General features: G+C 27.5%; 1 protein-coding gene across 5 annotated transcripts in view; it reads left to right on the top strand.

Annotated features, from left to right (window-relative positions):
* The window catches only part of LOC124431923 (zwei Ig domain protein zig-8-like), a 186,959-nt gene that overhangs the window by 118,461 nt on the left and 45,817 nt on the right, over positions 1–22,681 (top strand). For all 5 annotated transcript variants that reach the window (XM_046980359.1, XM_046980355.1, XM_046980357.1 and 2 more), the window contains 2 exons: positions 11,194–11,360; positions 16,657–16,867. In XM_046980359.1, the coding sequence (XP_046836315.1) occupies positions 11,194–11,360; positions 16,657–16,867 (378 nt within the window). The remainder of the gene's footprint in view (positions 1–11,193; positions 11,361–16,656; positions 16,868–22,681) is intronic.

Genomic DNA, 22,681 nt, shown 5'->3' with positions numbered 1-22,681 from the left:
TATCGCCTTTCAGAAATTTCACGATTGGTTTTTGGGAATAGAATTTTGGCATTCGTTTATTATTCGTTTACTTTGAGTGAAACACGAGAACGTGAATAAGTATTTGGAAAAGCGTTGGGAAAATTTATCATCAAAATGAATACGATTTTATGAAGACTCTATGTCCCTCGCATACCTCGGAAACATCAGATTGAGAATCATGAGTGATAATTGATGGGAAGAAAATTCAAGGTTTTCTTTTTGTTTCTTTTTTGATTTGACTTTTTTTCTTCTTCTTTTTTTTTTTTTCATTCGCAATAAGAATAAAAAAAAAAGAAGAATCTCGATCTATAGTCTCTGTCGACGATTTTTTAGACGATCTTATCTCGTATTAAAACGAGATTCATAAGTATGAGGTGAAACTTCGTGAGATAAATAAATATAAAGAAAAAAATAATGTAAAAGAAGGAATGAATTCTCTAATACTTTGTAAAAAGTTTGAATGTTATTTTGATCGAGAGTAGTATTAAAAATTGGAAAACATATTGTTTATTTTATGAAATTATAAATGACAATGTATAATATTTAATATTATTGTGAAAATAAAATAGTTTATTAATTGTTTATTATTTGATATCTATACTTTTCATCGTGAAATGTTCGTAGTTATGAACTTCAGAAGAGAAAAAAAAATGAACTCAGTTGATTTAATGGACTTGATACTTCGTAGAAAGTCTAAATGAGTTCTTTTAATGCGAGAATTATAAAAAAAATGATAAGGCACGATTTATTTCATGAAATTTAAAATTTTAAGTGACATTGTATATATACAAAAAAAAGAAAAAAAAACAAAAAAAGAAACACTTATAATTAGCGTAAAAATAAAATATTCCATTAACAACTTTATTATTTGAGAATTATATTTCATTGTTAAATGTTCATAAGGATGAACTTTATAAGAATGAGAGAGAGAGAGAGAGAGAGAAAAAAAGAATGTATTCGGTAATCTAAGGAAATTCGATTTTCTTCAAAGTATAAAGTATAAATGTTCCTTTTAATGTGAAAAAATGATAAATCAAAAAAATAAAAAAATAAAAAGGCACTGTTCGTGAAATTTTACTTTTTTTTTTTTTTTTTTTTTTACGTGAAAAATGAAAGTGTAAAAATTACGATTAGTGTAAAAATTGCGATTAGTGTAAAAATAAAATAATCCATTAACAAATTTATTATTTGAGAGCTATACTTCATCGAGATCTAACGTAATAAGAGCAAATAATATCGTCTTCATCGTTTCACGATGAATGATCTCGTTGATCGTTCGTATGTAGTTCGCTAAAAGCATTATCGCTCAAGGAACATTTTTCCGTCGAGTCTATCGTAATGAAAAAGAAAGAAAGAAAAAAAAAAGGAAAGAGAGAAAAAAAAAGGAAAGAAAGAAAAAAAAGGAGAAGAAGAAAAAAAAATGAAAAAGAAAAGAGAGAAGAAAAAACAAACGAGAGAAAAGAAAATTACGAGCGCGTTACTAGCGCGCGTGGGGAGAAAAAGAAAAAAACCCACCACGAGCCAATTCTCGTCCTTCCTCCCATTTTTCTCGTCGAAGGACATTTCAGCTTTTGGTACTTAACGATTCTCAAACGGGATCTTCAAAAGAGAAGATACTCACGAGTTAGAAAATTCTACGTGAAATCTTACGTGAGTTCTCGCAAGTGGTGGCTTAACGATATTTTCTCGTGGGAACGAGAATTCTCTCTCTCTCTCTCTCTCTCTCTCTCTCTCTTTTTTTCTTCTTCTTCTTCTTCTTCCTCTTTTTTTTCTCCTTTCTTTCCTTTCCATTCCTCTCCTTTCCTTTCCCTTCTTTGTCTTTTTCTACTTTCTTCATTCGTTCTCGCTGGTAAGCTCGGAAATCACGAAAGGCACGACTCGAAAACGTTTTTCCTGGAATTTCTACCAGCTATTTTCACTTCTCCAAGATTTTTCTTAGCGTATGTATGGCTCCCTCGTTTCTTCTTTCTCTCTCTTTCTTTCTCTCTCTCTCTCTCTCTCTCTCTCTCTCTCACTCTCACTCTTTCCGAGGTCCAATTTTCCTTTTCCTTTCCCGTACACAGTAATTTTTCTCCTTCATTCGCCTCGCAGCGATGCATTCTCGATGTTTGAACAAGGGAGGCGAATATTATTCCGTCGAGTACGAGCGTTCTCGATCTTTCCAGTTTCACTGCAGTGGAACTCTCTCGTTCTCTTTGAAGAAACCGAAGAAGGAACAGCAGCCTCCCTTTTCACGAAACTCCGAACGCGTCGTCTACTGTCTACTTTCTTCGTCTATGAAGCCAAGATAAAACGAAGAGAGAAGATCTCTTTCTTTCTCTCTCTCTCTCTCTCTCTCTCTCTCTCTCTCTCTCTCTTTCTTTCTTTCTCCTTGCTTTTTCTTTTGCGAGAAGAATTTCACCACCCCGTTTACACTACCTCCTACCCTCTCCCTTTCCTTGGTCTCTTTTCGTCACCACTTTTATCTTCACCTTCACTTCCACCAGCTCACCCTTACCCCCCAAACCTTTCCTCCCGTCCTTTCTACCCTCCCCCCACCCTTAATCCCAGTGAGGTGATTTCCTTTGCTCGGGAAGAATATGAGAAAAGGAAAAGGGGACGCGTGAAATTTTCACCGACGTTTCACGCAACATGAAACAAAAAAGTAGATTAATTGTATTTAAAGTAGTGGAATTATATTTGAGAAAAATTTTACGAACGAACGAATAAACAAATAATAGCAAATATGAATGTGTTTTATTGCTATTTATTGTTTTATCGATAATTAATTCGAAACGTTGTTTGATTTATTTATAATGGTTTTTCTTTTTTTCTCTTTTTTTTTTCTATCACTCTGTTGTCGATAATGTTATTGAATTGGCTCGATGGTTTTAATGAAAATTAATCGATGAATTAAAGAAAAATAAAAAATAAGAAAAAGGAAAAGAAATGTTTCGAAACGAAAGTAATATATAAAGAAAGACAATTCTTAAATAGAAAAAAAAAAGATTAACATAAAAAGTATCGTATATTGGTGTTTAAAATTTTATCTGCGAATATAAAAAGTGATTTTTTGATGCATAGGGATTTTTAAATCTCTTCAATTTTTCAAATTAGATTAATTTAAAAATGATGTATGTACTTACGTATGTATATATGTATGTATGTATGTATATATGTATATATGCATGTATATATGTATGAATGCTTTTAATGAAAATGAATTAATAAATAATGAGAAAAAAAAACAAATAAAAATGTTTCGAGACGAAGGGAAAACAAAAAGAAGGACAATACTAAAATAAAAACAAAAATAAAGAGAATAGAATAATATATAACGTGTATACAATTTTATTTACAACTATGAACAGTGATTCTTTGATTGTAACATTTCAATGTAGAAAATAAAAGGATTTTAAAAAACAATTTTCAATCTCCAATTTTCAATCTTTCACGTTAGATTAAGTTAGAAATAATGTACGTACGTACGTAAGTATATATATATATATAGATATATATATATATATATATATATATATATATATATATATTTAAGTATATTCGTATGCATGTACAATATGTGAATAGATAAGAGGTCAAATTCTTACGGTTGGATACACTTGATTTGTTCTTTTTAAAATCGTTTTAAGATATTGTTCTATATCGTTCTATTCCCTAAACGTTATTACCCCAGGGCCTACTGAATTATATATTTCTTAAAAGAAAGAAAGAGAGAGTGAAAGAGAGAAAGAGAGAGACACAGAGAGAGAGAGAGAGAGAGAGAGAGAGAGAGAGAGAGAGAGAGAAAGAAAAAGAGACCATCCAAAAAGCTTCAGACATTTATAAGTATGCTAATTTTATTGTATTCGTTCGAAATAACGGGTCTCGTAGAGTATAAAGGTGAGTAGGCTATACGAGATTAGGGGTGTGTGTTAGTTCGATGGTAGGTGTATAAAACGAGGAAGGGACAGGGAAAGATTGACGGGAGAAGGTGGATAATATATATATGTATGTATATATATGTATACATAGAGAGAGAGAGAGGGGGGGGGGGAATCAACGACGGTTAGCACGGAGAAACGTGTTAGCGTGAAAATTCATTTAACCACGGGCAATACTCACACACACATATACATACACCACACACACATACTCACATACATACACATACCCATATACGTACACACAAATATCACACACATACTTGCGGTCCAACTAACGTTACGCGTTACGCGTTGAAAATTTAATGGAAGAGCTATATTCGATACGTCACGTTGTCTCTACCAGAGGTTAAATGGATTTTGAACGGCGTTTCAATCAATACTAAAATTACGTTTGTGAAAGCACGAGTTCGAGATATCTGCCCTCTCTTTTTCTCTCTCTCTCTCTCTTTCTCTCTCTTTCGTTAATGTTTAGATACCCTTTAGGTTCGTTCGTCGAATAAAATAAGAAACTTTTACGAAAATGAATTTATATATTTTAGATATAATTCCAGGATCTTTTTCTATTCTTGGTATGATTCTTATTATTATTATTATTATTATTATTATTATTATTATTTTTTTTTTTTTTTTTTTTTCTTTTTCGTTTAAAACAATCGTAGCTACTACAAAAGAATTGAGATAAATATTATATTAGGTGATTCTATTTTAATATTTTCAAAAACTATTCCTATATTATTACGTTCTGATTGAATGAATAAGCAAGCAAGAGATATAGACAAAGAAAAGGGATCAGAGAGAGAGAGAGAGAGAGAGAGAGAGAGAGAAAGAGAGAGAGAGAGAGTGGGAAAGAGAGAAAGAGAGAAAGATTGCTAGTGTAAGCAAGCGAGAGGCATGATATTATAGAAAGTTCTGCGACGTGTTATAATTGTACGAGAGCAATTAGCATCTAATACGTATATAGATACATACATACATACATATATACATACATACATACAAACATACATATATATAAGTAAAATGATATGAACGTGCGAAAGAGACAAATGGAATAAAAAGAAAAAAAAAAAAAAATCCTAGTCCTCCTGATTGGACGAGATTCACGAAAATAATTCTAATTATTTTCTCGATACTGTATCTCGACGAGAACAGAAGTATAAACAAGAAAAAAAAACAAACAATAAAGAAGAAGAAGTAGAAGAAAAAGAAAGAAATTGTATAAATCTCTTTTTGTTCCTTTTCTTTTCCTTTTTTTTTTTTGCAACCCCGACCCAATCGAGTCTCCATTATTCGATATAATTAACGGTATAAAGTGTGAATTTTGGGTGAACGAATTCTCGATGATCTTTTATCGATTGATAAATAGTTAAGATGATAATTATGACGATACCTATTGTGGGAATGATGCTTAGCACAAGAGAAAATGAGCTGCTTCTTCGAACGTTCGCGTTGTTGTGCGCGTTGTCTAGTTCAACACAATGAAAAGGGGGATGTGGGTAATTTAACTGCTTGCTAAAACCCAGCATTATTTGGTAACGCTTTGGTAAGGGTTAATTTGCGAGTCTCTGTGTAGTATCTACATAGCCAACCTAGTTTGAGAAGGTTTATTACGGTAAAATACTTAAAAAGGGTGTACGTAGTAAAAGCCCTTTTCTTGCAACTCCCTCTCCCTCTCTCTCTTTCTCTCTCTCCTTTTCGGTGGTTTCCTCTTCTATCCTACCTTATTCTTTCGACCCTTTGATATAGATTGTTCTCAATTTCTTCGGCCTAACTGTTTGGCCCATACTCGTAAAAAGTATCGTTGAATTTCAAAAGTGTAATTAACAAGGGCATATTTCAGTCTTGCTATTTAAAATGTTAGATCGTTCGGTTCGTTCGAACAAAACTTTTGAAAAATTATTATTATTGTTTTTTTGTCTTTTCTTATTTTTTTTTTTTTCTTTTTTTGAACATGGATGACAGACACTCGGGATTGGTTTTATTGAATTATTAATATTTCAATGTGCGCGTAGAATTTAGTTCGTTCGATAATATATGCACGTGTAAGTGATATTTTTTCTTTTTTTTTTTTTTTTTTATCTGACAACGTAGATACATATTCATCTAATAATCTGGATAGATATTCGTTTTATTTAATTTCATTTATTCACCGACAGAAACTTTTAGCCAAGTATTGTTTCATATATTTAAATTCAATTAATTTTGCTAATAACGTTCTTTTACATAAATACATCATAAAATATGTATTTCATTTTTTTGTATACGGTTCGCCTTACTTGAGATTTTGTAATTTAAATAAATTGTCAGTATTTATATAATAATAACGACTACTACGTAACACAAGTTAATATAACAATTTTAGACGCAAAATTGACGCTTAATTATTTATATTGATCAAAATATTCATATATATATATATATATATATATATATATATATACATATATAGATGTATATATATATAGTGACCATTTATTTTACATAATACCATTATCATTAATCAATTAATTAATAATAAACATTAAAGACAAAAGAGATATGAAAGTGTTAAATTTTTAAATCGATCGAACGATCATCGGTTAAACGTTAGAAAAATAATAAAAATAAATAAATAAACGAATAAATGAGTTTTTTTAAATATTAATAAAATATTTTTGTTAAAAATTTATATATAATTAAACCTTTTAAAATCACTCGTTGGTCATTCATATATATCTCTATTATTACTATTATTACTATTATTACTATTACTATTATACAAGTACTAATACTACTAATACCACTAAACACTATTACAAACTTAAATGTCATAGTAGAGAAGGATTCTGAACAGTTGGACGCACGAGTGAAGATTTACCATTGTAAATTGGTAACTACGGTTGAAGCTCAACCATTCGTACGCAGTACGTGCCTCTCGTCGGCAGTTCGGGCTCGCACACTTACGATAATTCGCTTTGCTAATTTTCAATCGCGATACGTGACGGTCAGCTTCACGCGCGAATGCATAAATATCCGTTTTGATGTTCGAAGCGAGATACAGGAGAAGGAGATAAATAAATGTACATACGAACGAAAAAAAGAAAAAAGAAAGAATGAGAGATAGAGAGAGAGAGAGAGAGAGAGAGAGAGAGAGAGAGAACGAGTTTTATCATAGAAAGTGCTTGAAGGTGTTGTGTGACTAACGAACAAAAAAGATAACAAAAAAGAAAAAAAAATCAAATTAATCACTTCATTATAAGCTTTCAAGTTTCAATCTCAAATTTTGTAGATTAAAAATTTGTAATTTATAATAAGTTATCTAATAAGTAATCTAAATCTTTTATTGATTATTAATAATGGAATGTATTAATTGAAACAAGATATTAACTTTTTTAAAATTCATTTTAAAGGTGTTTTAATAAAACAAAAAACGAAAAAAAAAAGTAAGAAAGAAAGAAGAAACAAAATTACATTGGATGGAATATAGGGAGTGAAATTTAATTAAGCGTAAAATAATATTATAGTTTAAAAAATAATTAAAACGATTGCGTTAAAAATAATATAAGTATAGAAAATATCTAATACGCGATTAGTGTTATTTATTATATAATATCAGTCGTCAAATTTTCAAAAGAGAATTCTCTGAATAAATAAATATTAATTATATATAATTTATAGATAAACAGATATTAAATAAATATATAGATAATAAAAAATCTTAACGTTAAGAGAAAGATTAAAAGTAATTAATAAATCTGATGTAATAAACGGAAAGAGAGAGATAGAGATAAAGAAACAAAGATAAAGAGAAAGAGAGAGAGAGAGAGAGAGAGAGAGAGAGAGAACAGGGGTGAATTTTCAAAGTAAAGGGTTGAAATAGACAGCGCAAATCCACAGGATGGCACTGCACTGCGCCAATAGAATCTCGTTTCATTCCTACGCTTGTAGTTATGTGCAATTGTGTTCGTAATGGTGATACACGTAAATATATACATACATATATATATATATATACGTGTATATATATATATATATATATATATATATATAATATATATGTATTTACGTACTACGAAAGATGACAGTGGTAGAACTATATAGAAACGTATGCACGCGGAGGGTGTTGCTAGAAATAGAGAGATAGTACTATACTACATAGTCGTAGGTACCTACTCTTGTCCACAAAGGACCCGTTCCAACGTTACTCTCGCACTTGTATCTATTTGCATAGAAGACGTTAGTGGCTTACGTATTCGATGTTTGTCGATTGCTATTCAAATCACGAATTTCCCATGAAAATAGTTTGCCCTTATGTTATTTCATATATTCATAACCATTGTTCAAAGAATTTATCTGTATTATGAATTTAATTGAGAATAAAAATTTCCTTTAATTATTTATTAAAGAAAATTTCGCGGAAATTTTTTCTATGTATTCCCATAAATTTGTTGATTTGTAGGAAGAATTTTTTTTTCTTTTTCTTTCTTTTTTTTTTTTAAACATGGATGCCAGACACTCGGGATTGGTTTTATTGAATCTTTAATATTTCAATGTGCGCGTAGAGATTTTAGTTCGTTCGATAATATATGCACGTGTAAGTTGAAAAAAATTTGGAAAATTTAAATGTCGAAGAAAAATTTATTCTATTTTTGTTTGTTTCGAGTTATTTTAATTTTTCAACGAACCATAGATCTTATCTGTTAGTATATATATTTGCATTGTAGACATATAAGTGGCTTACGTATTCGATGTTTATCGATTGCTATTCAAATCACGACTTTTTCATGAAAATAATTCACTTTTGTATTATTTCAAATATTTATAATCATTGTTCGAAGAATTGATCTGTATTATAAATATAATCGTGAAAAAGATTTCTATAATTATTTATTACAATTAATATTATATAAACTTTTTCTACGTTGGAATATAAATTTGTGAATTGTATGAAAATATTAAATTATACGCGCTTATGTATGATATTCTATATCCTTATGTATTTCATACATTTAATTGTTGAACATAAATTATTAATAATCGAAATGATATATTTAGAAATAAGAAAAAATTTGCGCAAAATATTTTTTAATAAAAAATTATACGAAATCTTGCGAAGATCCTGTATGAATATGTAGATTGTATGAAAATATTTGATTATACAAACACATGAAATATATTATTTCAAACGAACCATAGATTTTGTTTCTATTTGCATGCGAAACGTTAATGGTTTACATATTCTATGTTTGTCTATTGCTGTTCAAATTACGAATTTCCCATGGGAATAATTTATCACTTTGTTGTTTCAAATATTTACAAAGCATAGTTCAATGAATTGATCATTATTACAAATTTGTTTGAGAGAAATTTTGCGTGATTATTTTTTACAAAAAATTTTATATACATTTTTTTTCTATGATTAAATATTTCTTTTTAGATACGTATAAACGTGCGGATATTGAATCGTACGAATATATGATATATATTTTAAATATTTCATACATTTAAATGTCCAGCATAAATTTACTACATATCTGTTCCTTTTCAAATTTTATTATTTTTCAAACGAACCATAGATCTTTCTTTCCATTTTTATGTTAAACTTTCATGATGATTTACTTATTCGACGTTAATCGATTACAATGAAAATCACGAGTTTCCGATGAAACTAGTTTATATTAAATACAGAAATTAGTCACTATATTAATTTAAATATTTACGAAGTATTGTTCAAAGAATTGATCAGTACTACGAATTTAATTGAAAGAACCTTTATATAATTATTTCGTACGGATAATTTTACATAAACTTTTTTTATAGTTAAACTTTTTTTATGGATACATACAAACGTGTAGATTATACGAGAATATTGAATTATACAACACGTATAATATATGTTTTAAATATTTCATACGTTTAAACGTCTAATATAAATTCATTGTACTTTCTCTCGCTTTATGTTTTTGTATTTTTCGTTCTTCGTACGTACCACAGCTATTCGTAGAATTAGGAAATTATATTCATAGCTCATGTAAATTCTTCGTTAGTAGTAATAATAATAATAATAATAATAATAATAATAATAATAATAATAATTATTATTATTATTATTATTACGATTATTAATATTAATCATTATTATACGCGTTATCATGTGAGTAATTTCGTTGTCGGAGTTTCGCTATACAAAATGTAAATGGGAGAATAAATTATTATTCACAGGGAAACTGAAAAGTAGTTCCGAGTTTAATCGTGTTGTAATATGGTCGATAAAAATTTCATTCTGTTGGGTAGTTACGAAGGACCAATTAGAAAACACGAGAGAAAGAGAGAGAAAGAGAAAGAAAGAAAGAAAGAGAGAGAGAGAGAGAGAGAGAGAGAGAGAGAAAATACAATTTTTTTTTTCTCTTTAGCCAATTAAAAATTTTTTAATTTCGTTTAATCCCAGTAAGCTTGCTTACGAGGGAACACCTCGGTGCAAACATTTTTTTCTCTTCCTTCGAATCATTATAAATATGTAGAGTATTAAAAGTTATAAGACGTCAGCCTTTTTGCATTTTCTTTTGTTACTAATAAACGACTTAAAGGAGTTAAACAGGTAGTGCCTCGATTTTCATCGATGAAAAATTTTCTTTCTCTTTTTTTTTTTCTTTTTCTTTTTTTTTTTTTACTGGCGCACAAAATTCACAGCTCGTTTTATCGGAAAACGTTTTAGACAAATATTGTTCGGATTTTTAATGTAACAGCAATATGGAGCTTCGTTAGAGATTTCATTCTTTTTTTCGCTTTCTTTTTTCTTTCCTTTCTTTATTATCGAAAATTTATTATGTACTTTTTGTCACGAAGCAATTATATTGTTTTTAATTAATAAAGAAAGATCACCCTGTATAATTATTGTCTATTTTCTTGTCGTCTATATAACAAGAAATTTTTTCAGAAATTATGTTATGTTAATTTAAGTTTTAAATAATAGTAATAATTATCGTAATAATTATTTTTAAATTTGAATACACACACACACACACACACACACATACATACACATATAAAGCGATGTAGATTTAAATATTTTTAAAGTCATAATCAGTGATCATTATAAATCAATCGTAATAATCATTTTTATATTCGTACATACATACATACATACATACATACATACATACATATATACATACATACATACATACATACAAATGTACATACACACAAAGCTTACTGATTGAATTGATTCATCACTTATTATCATTTTAATTTAAATATATCGTTTCAGATAGCACAGCACATGGTATACGACGTTTAAAAGCGGACATTTTTCAAGAATGGCCGTCACCGGAGAAAGGACCATACTTCGATACTTCGGTGCCATCAAATATGACCGGCTTAGTCGGGAAAACCATTGAATTGATCTGTAAAGTGAAGAATCTCGGAAACAGAACGGTAACCACGTACTATAGCATAATGTTATATATTTTCTCATTCTTAAACATAGAATACATTAGCAATATTTTTCTTGAAAAACTTTTACCATGAATATAATATAGGTATTATACTTACATTAAATCTAATTTCTGGGATATATATATATATATATATATATATATATATATGTATACACATACATACAATAAAGTCAGTTTATTGATCTAATCGTTTAAAGAGTTACAAATATCTGGAATATTCAAATGTAGGACAATTTTTATAATTTTCTTTTTAACATTAGTCATTTATTTTATTAATAAAAAATTATCTAAACATGTGTGATAGCGCGTACTTCGACGAATATTTTTCAACAAAAAAAATTAAAACTATTTTTTATTTCTGTTAGGACTTATCGATGTCTTATTAGAGTAGTTTCGATTATTTTGATGGTATCAAAAATATCTCTTCAGAGTGTTATCAAAATTGAAAAAAAAAGGAAAATAAAAAGCGCCTGAAAGTAGATTTAAAAAAAAAAAGGAAAAAAAAACAGATCAAAATGGGTTATTCGTAAAGTGCATTTTGTAATATTTTCATTTCTTAAACAAATATAAATGATTGAATTTACCGTTTGATTTTCGATTGGAAATTTCTATTAAATATTTGATGAAAAGAAAAAAAAAGAAAAGAATGAAATTCACTGAAAAGAATTTACATTCGTTTTTCAAGACTAATCAACGACATAAAGAAATAATCCCGTCGAATTTCATTCAAATATCGAAATATTATTGAGATCGATTTGTAAAACATAATTTTTGAGAAAATACCGTCTAAAGTTCAAGGATACATGTAATATTGTACTTGACAGGATCGATTTCAAACAGTCTTTCAAATTGTAAGTAATTTTAACAAATTTTTCAAATTTTTAATAAAATTTTCTGATAATATTCTTAAAAAAAAGTATATATATATTTTTTTCTGAAAAATCAAATTTTATCAATTTTCCAGATGTAGAATACATAATCGATTAATTTATCTTTACACTTCACTTTTCACTTCGTAATATCTTCTTCTTTTCAATTATTCGTAGCGTTGTAATTGCACTTTGATAATATTATCGAAGAAAAATAAAAAAGATAGAAATAGAGAAATATTTTTAAAAGATCGATGATATTTTTCTTTTTTCTCGTTATTTTTTACTTTTTTTTTTCCGTTAAAATAGCCAATTCCTCGATTACTTTATTAACTTTCTAGAAACAAAAGATAAAAAAATTATATTATTATCAGATGATTAGATTCACGAAGAAATGAATTGAAACGATTTTCGAAAGATCATCCAAGTAGATCGAAAGTTTCCAACGATAGCCAATCCTCTTTTCGTTCGTTTTATCCTCCCTCTTCCCTCCTCTCTCTCTTTCTCTCTCTCACTCTCTCTCTTTCCATATATATATATATATATATATATATATATATATATATATATATAAAGAGAGATATATATATATAGATAATATATATATACAGATATAATATATCTATATATATATGGATAAATATATATTATATATATAAAGAAGATATATATATATATCTTCTACCCATTTCTCTTTGATATTAGAGACAGTTGAAAATGATTCAAAGCGAGCATGTAAATTAAATCATAGTTAACGTTTATTCAACCGGGAAATTATCTCTTTCTGTTCTTTACCACATCTTACTGTTCCTTTGGAACCCATTGCAAGAATCTTTGCTAGATCTTTCAACCCTTTCAAATGCATCCCAAAAGTTTTCACAGGTTTAGGAAGGACGATTAAGTCGAGAAAGAGAGAAAGATAGAGAGAGACAAATAGAGAGAGAAAGAAAAAGAGAAAGAGAGAGAGAGAAAGCTAGAGAGAAATAGAAAGAGAGAGAGAGAGAGAGAGAGAGAGAGAGAGAGAGAGAGAGAGAGAGAAAGAGGAGTCACTTCCCTTTCATTCTAAAGGTATGTATGTACGTCTTTATATATAGAGTGTAACGCCGCTCGCGGGTTACCAGTTTTAATCCCGAAACTCATTTCTATGCAAAGCTCGGTTGCTCACATTTATGCCTGTCCCGGAAGTACGTGTGTACTGTCTAATACGTTTCGTTGATAACGCACGTTTTATACTTGTTCACTTGTTCGTTGCTGAACGGCGCTAGGAAAATTGAGATTCCGCGGTCGAGGGAAATTACGAAGATCGCGGCTACGTTCTCTTTCTCCTTCCCTTTCTCTCTCTCTCTCTCTCTCTCTTTCTTCTTTTCTTTTTTTTTTCTTTTTTTTCTTTTTAACCACGCTTTTTCCAAATCGTAAAGAATTGAGAAAGCTTGAACGGATATATACGGTTATTATTTTTTAAAAGTTTCTTCGTATTTTTGACTTCAAATTCTTATGCGTTTTTTTTGTTTTTTTTTTTTCTTTGCAAAAGAAAGAAAATTATTATTAAAGGAATTAATTGTAATTGAATGTCAATTGGAATAACACGATTGTACGAAACTTTTGTTATTAATTATTTAATAATGTTTAAAGGGAAGTATTAGAAATCAATCGATTAATATCGTATTTGATTATTTTTATCGTAGAAATTAATTCTTTAACATATTGCTCCAAAGTTTTTCCATCTTTTTTATTAGTCATACAAAAATAAGAAAAAAAAAAAAATAAATATATACATATATACAATATATACAAATGAATTATATTAATATTATTATTTAATCGATCGTGCAATGTTAGCCGTTCAATATGTGCGAAATAAATGACGTCGAAGAGTACGCACGTTTTTCTGCTTAAAATAGAAAACAAAAAAAAGAAAAAAAAGAAAAAAAGAAAGGTAAAGCAAGTTGGCACGAATAAACGTGGAATATTTTCCGTGGTTGGAATTAAAAGCACGATAGAATGTGTGAGATACATACATACATATATACGTATACCTATACACATAACTAAAATATATATATATATATATATATATATATATATATATATATATGTACAATGTCGACAGGAAGAATCCTCTCGATTATAAAAGAAATCACGAATTCTCTTTTGTAATTACAAACGATACACTTTTTAATTAATATCGAACGTGTTTTAAAATCTTATCAAATCGCAAACGTTAATATAAATTCCATAAAATCGCATTTTGGTTACGTAAAGGCAAATAGATTTAATCTCTCTCTCTCTCTCTCTCTCCCTCTCTCTCTCTCACGCATATATATCGTATCTTTCTCTGCATTTTTTCTTTTTGTTTCTCTCTATCTCACGTATATCGAATTTTATGGTAATTCATTAGTTAAAGTACCATTGTCATTAAGCTCCTAACAATGTCAATAAATTAGTATAACGTAAAATAATTTTTTTTTCCCTTGTTACCATAAAAATCGCATTCGTATTAACATTCCTATAGTTCATCTTCTTTTATTTTATCGTATTTTTATAAATCAACTCATGTAAATAATAACTATTATTGAGAATTATAATAAGTATAAGAAAAAAAAAAAAAAAAAAAACAATAGAAAAAGTTTGGCAATCATTAATTCATTTAATAATGGAAATATGTCATATAAAAATTTTTAAAAGCATATATCTTTTCAATAAAGCATTTTTTTTTTATAGGACATAACTTTATAGGAATTATTTTCATCCATTTGACCTCAGTAATAAGCAGTATAATTTTGATCCCATATCATATTTGAACATCTTTTATATTGTACATATGTATATATGTATGTATGTATATATGTATGTATGTATAGAAAACAATATCGTTTTCGTGAAAATCACTTTGTACTCGAAGTGAATGATTTAGAGTTTATTTGACGAGTCTCGAAGTTCCAATCATTAATACCGGAAACATAGAGAATTTTCAATATTTCCTTTGGCATTGTTTGAACGATTAGTTGGAGAAGGATTCATTCAATCCGTATACATTTGAATTTTGCCGTTTATTTCATTCTTGATTCGAACGAACGTGTAAAGTTCGTTTATGCGAACACGTTAATTCTATTATACAATCATTTTGAGAACGATTCTAGTGTTTATTCTATTATGCTGATCTGAAATTGTTTTTTTCTTTTTTTTTTTTTTTTTGTATTTTTCTTTCGTTCTCTTTTATTATTTCTAAGTAAATTTATACGCAAAACATGATAGATATTCATATGAGTTATTTTGATTATTTTGAAAGTGATACGACTTCTTGCAATTTTTTTTTTTTTGATTCTATATTATCATTATTAATAATTAATCAATTATTAATTATTAAATTGTATAATAGAATAAATAATTTATCTTTCATTTTCTTCGTGAAGAACATTTCGCACATTGAATTAAAATTCAACGTAAAGTTCATTTATGTGAATACCATAATCTTATTATAGAACTATACTGATGACGATTATATGGGATATTCTACATGCGAATAAATGTGAAAGCATTTGTTATGTTTCTTTCGTTCTTCATTTTTATATCTAAATAAACTCATTGCGAAACGCGATAAATACTTCATTCATTTCGTTATTTAGATCTCTCGAAATTGGATATATTCACGAATTTGAATATTTTTCATTATTTTTTTTTTTGTCTTTGATTATATATTGTTATCATCAATTTTGAGTAGTCCAATGCGAAAGGGATCAGTATCATGAAAGTGTAATAAGTATAGAGTGAAATATTAACTTTATGAGTAATAGGGTTTTGAATAGAAATTGCATACGCATTTATAACTATTATTTTTTTTTCTCATTTAAATTTATATTAATAATAACATATGGCAATATTTACATATATATATATACATCTATGGAAAAATGTTTTATTTTTTATTTTTTATTTTTTTTTTATATATTTTAATCCAAGAATTGGATTTGAAAAATAGCTTGATAAGAATACTATTCTTATTAGATTATAATTTATTCAGAATAAGGAATACATAATATTATCATGAAATTATGAATTAAGGGATAATAAGAAGAAACGATAAGATGTCAGAATCAATAAAAATCTCATTTTTCAATATTTTATGAGAGAATCAATTCTCACGCAAAATCTCTCAATTATTAATCATTGTACAATATAACAAGCAATCAATTTTTTTACTTTCCACGTTTAACTAATATTTATAAATTTTTTATATTTTATATTTACATTTTAGTGTATAACTTGAAAATATTTTGAGGTGTACAAAAATTAGGGTTAAATTATTTTCACTTTAGATCAATTTACTAATACCTTTAGATTAGTCATTTTATTAATTTTTTTTTTTCCATAATTATTAATAAAAAATTTATTATCTATTGCAAGGTGTCGTGGGTAAGGCATCGAGATATTCATTTGCTGACCGTGGGACGTTACACCTATACTAGCGATCAACGTTTCGAAGCAATGCATATGCCACATTCGGAAGAATGGACATTGCAAATACGATATCCTCAGAAAAAGGATTCCGGTGTATACGAATGTCAAATCTCTACGACGCCCCCTATCGGACTTCCGGTTCATCTTACAATAGTCGGTAAGTCGTCAATTATTCAAAATTATTTTTATTTTTGTATTCAATATTAATGAGTTCCAAATAGTCCGATTAATTTTATTAATTAAAGTGAGATCAACGTAACAAGATATTTATTTGATCATTTATTATCGATAATAATCGATCGAAGGAAGAAGAAATTTCTTTTCGAAATTTCCCTTAAGATATGAATCGTTCGAAGGCTCACATATATAAAAAAAAAAAATGTATATCTATGGCATATATAGCGTGTCGATTATGATTGTTATGAGATCTTTTCTTCGAAAAGTTATAATTTTCTTTTCAAACGACAAATCATACTTGAAAGATATTAAATGACAACAGACAACCAAATTTAATATTATACGAAAGATTCTTTTAATTATTTTTACGATGGTTCCTCTTTTTTTTTTTGTTTTCTTTTGTAATTTTGAATCAATAATTGTCGAAAAAAAAGTCGATGAGTTTCGAAGTTTCAGGTTGGAAAGAATTTTTACTTTATTTTCTTTTAAGTTAAATTTGTTTCTTTAATTTTAATTGAAATCCTTTCAAAATTTGTTTACACCCCTATATAATCAAGTTTTTTGTTCGATATTACGTCGAATATTATGCAAAAGAGAAAATACTCTATATATGTATAAGTATGGTTGAGATAGTTAACGTTATAAAATTTTTTTTTTAAATTTACGATGAATTAATTAAGCTCAGAATCGACAAATACGATTTATGGCAAGGACAGGATTCACATAGGAGGATTTTTGGAATTTTCAAATTTAAAACAACTGAAAGATATATTGTTTATAAACGTAACAAGTCGTATGAGACGTACAATTTCATGCTATTTTTTTTACGAATCACTTTTTTATTTTTTATTATTATATTTTTCTAAATAACTTATAACATATCGTCGTAGAAATTTATGTATTCAATGCTACCATAGAACTAATTCTACTATCGTCCTTGTTTAATTGTTCAATGATGAAAATCTAAAAAATATTTCGACTTAGGAAACTATTTCTGATGGTATATTTAATGAAAGATTTTATTCAATAAGAAATCCATTAGAATCCTTTTCAGGGATAGGATATTAATCGAATTATCTTAAATTCGATTAAAACTTCATAATAATTCTTTTAAATGATAAAATAGAAAATTACCTATACGCCTTTCTCTCGTTATGATAAAGAAAAAGTACATACACGCACACATACATACATACACACTTATACATACCTACACACATACATATTGGACTATACATATACATTATGCATATGTGTACGTGCACACGCGTGCACACGCAGCACGCACATGTCTATACATATATATGTATAGACATGTATATACACACACACATATATATATATATATATATATTATATATATAGCCGTTCTAGTTTATCTCGTAGAAGGAAGATTGAACATATCCTTAATGGAAGTAACACCACATGGGACCCGATCTCGCTCGGTTATATCTTACGCAGATACGCTTTGGAATGGAATTTCGTATCCACTTGCTTTTCTCTATCGCATCGACACTCGCTTTGAGAAAGAATTTAATCAGTCTCTATTCGAGGATGGAATATAGAATACTTTATCCTTTCCCTTTCTCTTTTCTATTTTTCTTCTTTCATGTGTATCTATATATATACACACACACACACACACAAACACATATATATATATACGTATCTATGTACTTACATACGTATATATGTATGTCATTATTTTCCCGAAGAAACACATTCGAAACTTAGTTCTTGTATATTTCTACATAGAACAAGTTCTCTTTTTACTCAGTAGTTTTACTACTCGCCGAATGAAAATATCCGATAGCGTTATTTCAATGATACATACATATGATGTAGATATGTATTTATATAAACTTGAGAAATCATTGAAAAACATTTTCCTGATTACGAAAAGAGAGAGAGAGAGAGAGAGAGAGAGAGAGAGAGAGAGAGAATGTGATGAATATGGTGAATGTTTATTAATTGAATTATTGTTCGAATCAATTTTATTGGAATAATATCTTTTTTTTAGAAAATATTATTTTCTACGAGTGTTTTGTCAATAAAGAATAAATCATATCGTTGGAATATTGAATCAGAGTATAAATATATGAAACTAGTAATGTAGACAAAGCTGATAAAGAAATTTTTCTTTTTTTTTTCTTTTTCTTCTTTTTTTTTCTTTCTTCTTTTATATCTGTTTCTGAAATCTGTAAAAAAGCTTTTTGAAACGAACGATTAAATTAATAATCGTCACATTTAATTCATCTTCTAGAGTATCGATATTTTTTCTTTTATTTTTATTTTTTTTTTTTTTTTTTTTTTTTATTGAAAATATTTACGATTGTTCTCTTTTCGATTGTTAATCTAAGAGATATCTCATATAATTTTATTGAAACGTAAATATCAAATAAATTCGACGCTTTCGAAAATGAAAGAAAAACTTTTTTTCTATAATATTCGTTAGGTTCGTTCTATTAATTTAAAAAGGAAAATGAAATTCAAATATGTGAAAAGAGGATTTTAAAAACACGGCAAAGCTGTATACAACGTGTGTACTTTCTCGGTTATAATCTTCTTCGATTATCGATACTTTTCGCTATCCTGAAGGGAAGAATATTTCAATAAACTTTCTTCTCTCTCTCTCTCTCCCTCTCTTTCTTTCTTTTTTTCTCTTTTCCTCTTTCCCTTTCTTTTTCTATCTTTCTCACACTAACTAACTTTTCTATTCCTTTTAGTTTTAATTTCTTTAAATTTCCGATAACTCTTACGTAGATTTTAGTTTGAAAATTAAATTTCTTTCGTTACAGGTAATGAATAAAGTAATCTCTTATATATAAGAATATATATCTAGGAATGACTAAATTATTAGTTATTCCATACTAATAATAAAACATAAACAATACGCATATATACATACACATGTAAATATATACTATTGTAATAAATCATAACGTTTAACTTTACCTTCCCCATCTATTATTGTTTTTATTATATTTATATATTTTCTTTGAATTTGCCAAAATAGTCGATCCTTCAAATCATTCGTAGAGAAAAATCAATAGAAAGATGCTTAATGAAACATTATATATAAAAATTTCAATGAACTATGATTGATTCATTGATCTGATCTGTTTTAATGTATTGATTTACCTTTTACATTTTATTAATTCATAAATAAATTAAAAAAAAATTTGGCTAATAATGACTCACTTATTCACTAAATGAATAATAATGACTCTCATCATCCCAATAAATGTCATCGTATGATGACACCTAAGTCACGTCAATTTAAGTAGCTAAGAATGTAGGAGTGATATACTGAAGATTTTTGCTAAAACTTTTACTCCCGATTTTACGTCTCTAACACTTTTGCCCTTTCAACGTATACATAATGTAACATTTGCGACTCCATTATGGCTGGGTCGGCTAAGATAAGCCAAAGGTCAGGGCCTTTATATATAGATCCTCAGAAACATTTGGGTCCATAATATTGGCAATCACCAATATTTCGGAACCCTGAGTTTTTATTATTATTATTATTGTTGTTGTTCTCATTTTCGTATTATCCACGAATGGTCTTATTCTTTCGAAAATGATTGAACCGAGTTTCATAATAAGTTTGATTGTTCCTTTTTCTTTTGAGGAATGAACAAAATATTTTTTATGTATTTTTAGAATAACGAATTTCTGTATATTCGTATTGCATATGTAGGGTATCCCTTTTATCTCGAAAAATTGGAATATCTTCGTCAAAAATGTTTTTTATACATTTCTTTGATATAAAAGAATACTTTTTTTTTTTCGTTTAGTCAAATGACGGAGAAATTTTTCAAAGCCAAATAAATTTGTTTAAATGGAGTTATATATATATATATATATATATATATATATATATATATATTTTTTCTCTTTGTTTTCGTAGTTCGATGACATTTGTCGAGACAAATTCAAGAACGTGTTATACAAGATCATTAATTATTATAAAATGTTACAAGTTATATTACAAATTTGTAAGTTCCTAAAGAATATAACACTGTATCATCGATAGTCTGGTGATTAGCTTGCATGCAGTAAACAAAGGCTGAACTTCTTATCTTCCTTTATCCTTCTCAAACTACTGATCTAAGTAAACGAAGTTTATTTCTTAAGAAGTTTGGCTTTTGTTTATAGCATGCAGCCTAACAATCAAGAAACAACGATACAGGATTATAATCCTTAGGAATTCATAAATTTATAATTCATTTTATAATATTTTACAATAATAAATGACCTTGTAAGACATATCGTCATACAATTCGTCTGAACAACTATGTCATCGAACTATGAAAAGACAAAAAAATTATATATTATATATATATATAAAAGAATGAATGTGAATTTAAAATTGAAATTTCCTCTGTCAGTAGATCTTGAAAAAAAATAATTACCACGAAAAAAAAAAAATTAACAAGTCGGATTATCGTAATTGTTTTTTATTTCCATATCCTTTTTATTTGTTTTATTAATGATATGTATATATTTGTTTATTTTTTTTTCGCCCCTATATTTCCTATAATCTTTTATTTTATTTTGTATCTTATCAAAATAAGATTAAATACAAAAATTACTTTGTATTATTTTATCTCTTATATATAGTATGGTATGATTTTGTACATATATATTGTTACATCCCAATACAATTTGGATTGATCATTTTTCGAGAACTATAAATGGCTATGATAATTATAATATAGTTTAATCATGTCATCAATTAATTTATATTTGTTTACTATTGCTCGATGTATCATTTTTGCGATTTGTGTATTTTGTGTCTTTAATTGTTTATTTATACTATCTATTTATTTATGTCATATCATTGTTGTCTTTTTGTATATTTAATATTTTCAATCAACATTTTGTGTCAACCCATCGTTTATTATCATGTTATCTTTGTTGATGCATTTTTGATAATTTAATATTATCCTGTATTGCTATATATTCTTTCGTTTCTTCTTTTTTTCTTCTTCTTGTTATTATTATTCTATCTCTAAAATTTTTAAATCTTCATTTTTCTCTATATTCTATGTCAACGATTTTCAAAATATGTTCCGCAAAACAAATAAATAAAGATTTTAGTGATTCCACGTGACAATCCGATGATTGAATTATATTGGGACGGTCAAATTTTATGTTATTTTTGTTAGGGATTCTTTTCTTTTCTGTTTTTTTTCTTTTTTTTTTTTTTTTTTTTTATAAAGTTTTGTTTCATCGAATAATATTTAAATCAAGTAACGTAACAATATTTACTTTCATTTGATATGTCATTAAATTTTTAAGAGGTATAGGTTTGTTGTAAAAAAAATATATATATATATATATATATAAAGGGATTTGCGATCTTTGAAAAATTATTTACGATCAAAAAAAGTTTGGAAATATCTGCTCTACGAGATTGTTAGTTAGTTAAATGGAGTGTAAGTTCATTGTAAAGGTTACAAATGGAATCTGTATTACAAATGGTTACAAATGGATTTTGAAATTTTTCAATAATACCGCCGCACGTATTCAGTATCATTACTGTCAATTTGTATTTCTGTATCCATGGATTTTTGTATTTTATAAGTTATATGTTTATGTCGTATATTTTCTATGTTTTGTGGGTGAAATAAGATTATGTGATTCCTTTTTCTAAAATTACTGTTTGTATTATTCTCGTTTAATAAACTTTTATATTTTTTTATTTTTTTATTTTTATTTTATATTGTTGTCTGAGGGCTCAATGTTGTTTTTATCTTTTCTAATCGTTATTTTTCTAAATCCATTT

This window comes from Vespa crabro, chromosome 22 (genome assembly GCF_910589235.1).
Source record: "Vespa crabro chromosome 22, iyVesCrab1.2, whole genome shotgun sequence".
NCBI classification, from domain to species: domain Eukaryota; kingdom Metazoa; phylum Arthropoda; class Insecta; order Hymenoptera; family Vespidae; genus Vespa; species Vespa crabro.
The sequence above is the reverse complement of the archived record's forward strand: the minus strand, read 5'-3'. Positions and strand labels throughout refer to the sequence as shown.